Below are 9,249 nucleotides of genomic sequence, written 5' to 3' on the forward strand. Positions count from 1 at the left end.
TAAATGTAATTCGAATAGTTTATTAATCATTTACTTATGCATTCTGAATAATTTTGAAATATAACAAACTGTTCTTAAATAACTAGTTTGTAAATAATGTAATACTTAAATAATAAATTACATAATAATAAATACAATCATTAAACACATTATAAATGTACGTATAGAAGTCAAAATTACAGCATTTGTATCTGCAGTTATTGCTAACGTCTATTAATGTAGAGTTAATGCTCAACAGATAATGAATTAACTATTTGCTAATGGTTAATAGATGATTCATAGTGTTTAGTTATTATAAAGTGTTACCCAAATGTCTTTTTATTCCTGCTATAAAGAAACCTTTCTTCAATGGAAAGTGTTCACAGTTCTTTAATAAACCACACAGTATAGATGCCAGTAAAAAAAAAACTTTATCTTAAAAGCACAATTACCTCAAACAAAAGTGAAACTGTGATGTTTAGAACTCATTTTGTTTTAACAAATCACATTTCACCCACACAGCGTGAGTAAATGGATGTGATGACAGCTTTAGGTTTAAAAAAGTATTTGAATCACAACTATTTGGCATGAAACCAGTAATTCATTGTGCCTCAGCAAGTTTAGGCATCACCTGTCACACCTCACAGTGATGCTTTTGGCATTTTGTATAATAGAGAGATAAGAATCCCTTAAATCAATCGAAAAGAGCTTAAACATGAACAAACATGAGCCTAATGGCATGGAACCAATCAGGGAAATGTTTTTTTCTTAAGAAAGCAGTCCATAAAAGACACACTTGCTTTATCACCAAGATTTTCCTATTAGGCAATTAAACTAATTTAAAGGATACATTTAGTGTCTTAATTTTTTATTGTTTTTTGACAAAATCAGCTGATGTAATTGATTATAAATATTTGGTACACTGTAAAACCCAAAAGGTTGAGGTTACTCAAACCATTTGAGGAAACTGATTGCAACAAACCATTTCAGTTCAAAAACTAATCCTAATGAGTGCTGTGAACTTAATCCATTTGAGTAAACGAAGCAATTTGAGCACAGTAAACCCCAATAAATGAAGAGAACTCAATCCAACTGAGTACTGTAAAACCCAATAAGTTAAGGCAACTCAAACCGTTTCAGGAAACCGGTTGCTACAAACCATTTGAGTTAAAAAAAATATCTATATGAGTACTGTGAACTTACTCCATTAAAGTTGAAGTAATGAGTTATTTAATTAACTCATTACCTTCAACACTGAGTTCAAAACTCTTTTCAAATTATTAGAATTAACTTTCAGTCAATTTTGAGTTAGCTACACTCATTTCATTTGATAAAGTTGACTGTTGGGTTTTACATTGTAGGTATTGGTTTTTGTCTTTATTAAATGTTTTAGTTCAGCTTACTTAATATTTCAAGGCAATCAGTTTCCTAATGTTTTCCTAGTAATGTGAACACTGTAAAAAGGGTTTAGCTGATTGTACTTTAAATAAGTGAGTAAACCTTTTGCCTTAACATTAGTATGGAGCTAATAATATGCCAAAACAATCTGAATTTGAATTGCGTTAATTTGAATTATTGACAATTGTAATTTAATAAATCTGAATTGTCATATGCTGTAAAAAATTGTTTTGAATTTGAATTTTGTCTACTCTTCCCTGTTGATGACCCCTGACCTACTTTCTGCTGAATCTGAATTTCACGATCTGAATTTCTGGTTTTGAATTTTGAAATATTGAATTTAATGTTCTGAATTTCTTTATCTTGAAAATTTAAAACTGAATTTTTACAAACTGGATATCTGCAGTCTATAAATTCAGAACACAAAAAATCTGAAGTTTGAAAATATATCTATAAATAAAATTCAGCCTTGGAAAATTCAGTTGTCTTGAATTTCAGATGTTCAATATTCTAATTCAAATTAAGAAATTCAAATTCAAGAATTTTTTAACAGCATATGAAAATTCAGATTTATTAAATTACAATTGTCAAAATTCAAATTAACACAATTTAAATTCAGATTGTTTTGGCATTTTATTAGCTCCATACATTTTTAAGTATATAAACTGTGCGTAATTCTAAACAATTAAGTGAAGGGAACTTAATAGTTCTAAGTTACAACAGATTTACTTTCTTTTTTTTATGTAAAACCATCTTGTCACTTTTAAGGCAATGGATTAACACGTTTGTTTTAAGTAATCTCTTTTTACAGTGTAATAAGAAGTTAACACAACTAATTATTTTTGAGTCAAGGGTACACTATAAAAAATTGCTGAGTTCCACACAATTCCTTCATGTTGTCCCAACACAAATCAATTAAGTTAACTTAATTGCTTTGACAAATTTAAGTTGATTAAACATAAAGCAATTAAATTGTCCCAAAAAAAAACCTCAAAAATTGTGTTGTTTCAGCTTGTTTGTAGTTTGAATAAATAACAAATGTAGTTTTTTCAGTGTACTGAAGTTGACTTTATAAAGAAGTTGTAAATACAAACTGTTTTAAGTTATGCTCACTTAAAATCAATACACTACTTTACTTGGACATTTTAAGGCATTCTCTCAAAAGTTTAAATACATATTATTATAAGTCAAGATTACTTGAATCTATTTAGTTTAACAAAAGATTGGGATTACTTCACTGTAAAACCCAACAGTCAACTTTATCAAATTATATTTACTAAAAATTTACTGAAAGTTAATACTACTCATTTGCAAAGAGTTTTAAACTCAACGTTGAAGGTAATGAGTTTATTAAATACCTAATTACTTCAACTTAAATGGATTAAGTTCACAGTACTCATATACAGTTCAAGTCAGAATTATTAGCCCCCCTGAATTATTAGCCCCCCGGTTTATTTTTTTCCCCAATTTCTGTTTAACGGAAAGAAGATTTTTTTTTCAACACATTTCTAAACATAATAGCTTTAATAACTCATTTCTTAAAACTGATTTATTTGATCTTTGCCATGAGGACGGTAAATAATATTTTACTAGATATTTTTCAAGACACTTCTATACAGCTTAAAGTGACATTTAAAGGCTTAACTAGGTTAATTAGGTTAATCAGGCAGGTTAGGGTGATTAGGGTGATAATAACGATGGTTTGTTCTGTAGACTATCGAAAAAAATATATAGCTTAAAGGGGCTAATAATATTGTCCTTAAAATGGTGTTTAAAAAAAATTAAAACTGCATTTATTCTAGCCGAAATAAAACAAATAAGACTTTCTCCAGAAGAAAAAATATAATCAGACATACTGTGAAAATTTCCTTGCTCTGTTAAACATCATTTGGGAAACATTTAAAAAAGAAAAAAAAAATTCAAAGGGGGCTAATAATTCGGACTTGATGGTAACTCAAATGGTTTGTAGCAATCGGTTTCCTCAAACGGTTTGAGTTGCCATAACTTTTTGGGTTTTACAGTACTCAGTTGGTTTGAGTTCTCTTCATTTATTGGGTTTTACTGTGCTGAAATTGCTTCGTTGACTTAAATAGACTAAGTTCACAGTAAAGATTAGTTTAACTCAAATGATGTGCTGCAATCGTTTTCCTTAAATGGTTTGAGTTGCCTTAACTTATTGGGTTTTACAGTTCTTAATTGGTTTGAGTTCTCTTCATTTATTGGGTTTTACTGTGCTCAAATTGCTTCATTTACCCAAATGGATTAAGTTCACAGTACTCATTAGGATTACTTTTTGAACTTAAATAATTTGTTGCAATCGGTTTTTTCAAATGGTTTGAATTTACTTAGCTTTTTGGGTTTTACAGTGTTGTTAAAATATTGTAAGGTGAATAAACTCATTCATAATAAGTTAACTGCACTTAATTTTATTAGTGAGAACAGCTATTGCTTTTTGCAGTGTACCTTACAATAAGGTTGTATTAGTTAATGCATTTACTAACATGAACAAACAATGGACAAAACATATATTACAGTAATTGTTCATGCTAGTTAACGTTAGTTAATGACAATACAGTTGTTCATTGTTAATTCATATTAACTTACAATGCGCTGACTAATGTTTACGCATGAATTTTGATGTTAACAAAGCATTAGTAAATGTTGAACTGTGATTAATAAATGCTGTACAAGTATTATTCATAATTAGTTCGTTAGTAAATACATTAACTAACATTACCCAATAAAACCTTGTTGTAAATATATTTAAACACAAAGATGAAAAAGATAGACTTACATAATAAAAGATAGACTTTTCTAAGACAGAAAATACACTAAATTAAATGTACAATCGCAATACTTTATTAAAAAAAAAAACTTAAATGTATACAGGTGCCACACATACAAACACATACACACACACACACTTATAGGTCAGCTATGCAGTTCACAGATTATATTGGAGTAAAACATCAAAAGTGGAAATATATTTGCACAAATTATGGAGAACAGAGACCGAAAGGGCAAACATTCACAGTTCATATACATTCATGTTGTTCTAATACAATGAACAGAAGCAAAACATACAAAAAAACGTCCATTATGAACCGCTACATGAAGATAGTAATGATGTAAAAATATATATATGTATATCTCAGCAGGATTGATAGTATTATAAACATTACATTAATGTGTGATATTAACATAGGTTTGTGCATTAAAGCACACGATTAATCAAAGCTGTTTCTACATAGCTCTTTTGTTTTTCTCATCCAGCTCCTTTACTATTGCCTGGACCCAGTCTCTTCTTGGATCGGCACAGACTGGCTTTGCTCTTGATTGTTTTTTGAGCCTCATCTTGAAACTGTTTGGAAAGAACATTTGAAAAAGGCCTAAATATCTCTTGTAAGAGTTTCTGTTAAGTTGCTGTATAATTGCTGCATGCAGGAGCCAAATGTTGCTGTGATTGGATTTGATTTGCGCAATATTAAGGCATACTCACACAACAGCGGGAATGTTGCATCCTCCGTCTGTTTCCTGCATTCTGTAACTGATAATATTTCTTCTCATGTTTTTCTTCATGCCTGTGATATATTTCAAACAACAGTTTTCATAATAACCTGAGAAGAAAGCAAAAGTGTGATCAGTCATTTGTGTGTGGGCACACACAAGTAAATAAACATAATCATGATAAAATTATTTTAATATAAAATAAATAAAAACATTTAGCCATAAATAAACATTTAAATTCAATGCAAACAAGGCAATCAACAATTGTTGCCTACAGTTTAGTCAAAATTATTAACCCCCCTGAATTATTAGCTCCCGGGTTTATTTTTTCCTCAATTTCTGTTTAACGGAGAGATTTTTTTCAACACATTCCTAAACATGATAGTTTTAATTATTCATTTCTAATAACTGATTTATTTTATCTTTGCCATGATGACAGTAAATAATATTTGACTAGATATTTTTCAAGAGACTTTTATACAGCTTAAAGTGACATTTAAAGGCTGAACTAGGTTAATTAGGTTAACTAGGCAAGATAGGGTAATTAGGCAAGTTATTATATAACGACGGTTTGCTCTGTAGACTATCAGAAAAAATATAGCTTAAAGGGGCTAATAATATTGACCTTTAAGTGTTTTTTAAAACATTAAAATCTGCTTTTATTCTAGCCGAAATAAAACAAATAAGACTTTCTCCAGAAGAAAAAACATTATCAGACATACTGTGAAAATTTCCTTGCTCTGTTAAACATAATTTGGAAAATATTTTAAAAAGAAAAACATTTCAAAGAGGGGCTAATAATTCTGATTTCAACTGTATGTCCCATCATTCTTTCTTCAAAGATTTATTATTGATATTTTAATTTAAATATTGTTATAACCAAAATAAATAGTTTTTAGAAACTGTTAGGACATTTCAATACATAAAAAAGAATGCAAATGTATACAAAATTAAAACATTATTTGCAAAAATACATAATATTTAATTTCCTTTGGCTTGATAGTCCCATTATTCATCAGGGTTTGCCACAGCAGAATGAAATGCCAACTTATCCTGCATATGTTTTACACAGCGGATACCCTTCCAGCTGCAACCCAGTACTGGGAAACACCCATACACTCTTACATGCACACACATACACTACGGCAAATTTGGTTTATCCAATTCACCTACAGCACATGTCTTTGGACTGTGGAGGAAATCGGAGCACCCGAAGGAAACCCACACGAACACAGATAGAACATGCAAACTCCAAACAGAAATGCCAACTGGTCCAGCCGGGACTCAAACCAGCGACCTTATTTCTGTGATGCAACAATGCTAACCAAAGAGCCACCGTGTCGCCCTATTGAAATTTATTTTACTTTAAATTAAATACAAACATGACAATCAGCAATTGTTACCTATTTCTCATCATTCTTTCTTCAAAGATTATTATTATTGTTATCTTAATTTAAATACTATTATAATCAATATGTATTGTTTTTAGAAACTGATTAATTCATTTCAATACATAAAAAAAGTATGCAAATGTATACAAAACATAATTATTATTTGGAGAAATACATTATAACAATAAAAATTATAGATACAGTTGAAGTCAGAATTATTAGCCCCCCTTTGAATTTTTGTAAATATTTCCTGAATTATGTATAACAGAGCAAGGAAATTTTCACAGTATGTCTGATAAATTTTTTTTCTTCTGGAAAAAGTCTTATTTGATTTATTTCGACTAGAATAAAATCAGTTTTAAATTTTTAAAAAACATTTTAAGGTCAATATTATTAGCTCCTTTAAGCTATTTCTTTCGATAGTCTACAGAACAAACCATCGTTATACAATAACTCACCTACTTACCCTAATCTGTCTCGTTAACCTAATTAACCTAGTTAAGTCTTTAAATGTCACTTTAAGCTATATAGAAGTGTCTTGGAAAATATCTTTACTGTTTAAATATTATTTACTGTCCTTATGGCAAAGATCAAATAAATCAGTTATTAGAGATGAGTTATTAAAACTATTTTAAACTGTGTTGAAGAAATCTTCTCTCCGTTAAACAGAAAGTGGGGAAAAAAATAAACGGGGGGGGGGGGGGGGGGGGGGGTAATAATTCTGACTTTAAGTGTATATCATATCATTAAAAAAATCACATTATTCATGCATAAAGAATGTGATGTCCTTTAAAGGGATAGTTCACCCCAAAATTAAAATGTCTTCAAGTGGATCCAAACCTATATGAGTTAAGCAAAATAAAATACTTTTTAAAATAATGTTAAAAACCTGTAACAATTGTTTTTTCATCCATAGATGTCAATAGTTGCAGATTTTAAACATTATTGAAAAAAAATTATTTGCAGGTTGATTTATTTTTATTTACAGGTTGCCAGCATTATATCCTTTATACCAAACAGAATAAAGAAACTCAAACAGGTTTGCAACAAGTGAAGATCGAGCAAATGACTTCCATTTAATAAAACTTAAACCTTACCTTGTGCGATGCTGGGATACATGCAAGCCAACAGCAGGAGAAAAGCCAGAATTTGAAACTTCATGGTTGAACTCTGTGTTTCCATACAAGCTGCAAGCAAACACAAGCAAACATTTTCATTCCATCATCTGCATCCATCAAAATAAATGTGCTGAATAAAGACTGGTCTTTACCTCAGAGGTTGTGGGAAGAATGATGTTTTTCTTCACGGCTAAAGCTGTTCTTATCTCCTCCTCTGCCGCGTTAACACTTTTATAGCTACAAAACCTGAAACTCAGACACGCCCCCATAACATCTTGCCTAGATTTTACATTAGTTGTATTAGCCTATGTTAATAAAGCAAATCCTCCTGATTGGCTTTCATTGTTATTTTATTAAAACCCAATTGACTTGCGATTTCGGGAACAGAAACATGATTCCTTATCTCTAATATCTCAGACCTCTATGTTTTGTCAGCGGGGAGATGTTTCAGTATGAAGGATTAAACACTGGGAGTCTGGGAGTTTTTTTTTTAACAGCCCCCATTGCTCACCCCTGCTATTATTGCACAACACAACATCTTTGCCAAATCCTTTTCCCTCTTAAACATCTGCTTTATAGGACTTTTATGATCTTTGTGCCAATCTAAACTTAAAAAAAAAACTATACGAATTGTAATATTGTGCAACGAGATTACCCTAAATTTATCATACGTTATATAATAGATTTGGTGATGTCTCTGATGGGTGCCTTTACATTTATTATTTAGCAGATGCTTTTAAGCAATGCGCCTTAATACCATAAGTGATTCATCATCATTGAGAGGCAAATAAATCACAAGAAGTGCTATAATATAAAGTGCCAGACACCAAAAGATCAAATATTGAGAGGGATTAACAAAAAGTGCAAAGGCTTGAGGAATTTATGTGTTTATTTATTATATTGTGTCCTATTATTTATTCTTAATATACAGTTAAGTGCTCACATACACTCAAACTATTACTTGTGTTGCTTGTTAAAACTATGTATTTAAAATGAGTAGAAACAACCCAATTTTAAAGCTTTTTTGGGAACAACTTAATTGTATTATGTTCAACCCATCTAAATTTGGAAAAATGATAAAGTTAACTCAATTCATTTGTTTTGGGACAACATGAAGGGATAATGTGGAACCCAGCATTTATTTTATAGTGTAATACAGTATAAACGTTTTCGAAACGAAATAACAAGCTATTTTTTGAATATTATTAGGCATTGCTGGTAGGGTTGGGAAGACTATTTCAACAGCAAAGAATGCAAATTGAGAAAGTTCACTGTAAAAAAATGCAGGGTTCCACACAATTCATTCATGTTGTCTCAACACAAATTGATTTAGTTAACTTAACACTTTCAACAAATTTATGTGGATTGAACATAAAAAAATTAAGTTGTCCCAATGAAATCTCAAGAATTGTGTTGGTTCAGCTCATTTTAAATAAGTAGTTTGAACGAGCAAAAAGTGTTCTAGTAAGTGATTGTATTCCTTTTTTTGATTATACCAGAGCTGATTCGTTAGATTTACTAAAAAAAATTTTAAGTTAAGTGGTTGTAAACAATTTATATGGGCTGAATTGAAACAAACAAGTTAAGTTGAACATTACCTAATTGTATTTGTTTGTTTAAATTTAGCCCTTAAAAATCGTTTGCAACCACTTACCTTAAAAAATGTAGTAAATTCAATTAATCATTTTTTTTTTCAGTGAGGGTGTGCTCACTTCCTAATCTAATTATTATGCAAGTCAGTATTCTGATCAAGCACATTTGACCAATTCCATTGGTAATCATATTTAATAACTACTATTAATTTTGTAAATAGCCACTAACAGTGGGGGAAATAAGTATTCAACGTCACCATTTTT

At 30.2% G+C, this 9,249-nt stretch overlaps 1 protein-coding gene across 1 annotated transcript; it reads right to left on the reverse strand.

Moving 5' to 3' along the window:
• Positions 1 to 4,213: 4,213 nt before the first annotated feature.
• On the reverse strand, positions 4,214 to 7,653 carry ccl25b (chemokine (C-C motif) ligand 25b). Its single transcript, XM_056468722.1, has 4 exons — positions 7,546 to 7,653; positions 7,373 to 7,462; positions 4,877 to 4,994; positions 4,214 to 4,738 (listed from the first exon to the last, which is right to left on the reverse strand). Exons 2-4 carry the CDS (start codon positions 7,455 to 7,457, stop codon positions 4,621 to 4,623), a joined length of 321 nt encoding a protein of 106 aa, XP_056324697.1. The 5' UTR covers positions 7,458 to 7,462; positions 7,546 to 7,653; the 3' UTR covers positions 4,214 to 4,620.
• Positions 7,654 to 9,249: the final 1,596 nt, after the last annotated feature.

This window comes from Danio aesculapii, chromosome 11 (assembly GCF_903798145.1).
Source record: "Danio aesculapii chromosome 11, fDanAes4.1, whole genome shotgun sequence".
Lineage (NCBI taxonomy): Eukaryota > Metazoa > Chordata > Actinopteri > Cypriniformes > Danionidae > Danio > Danio aesculapii.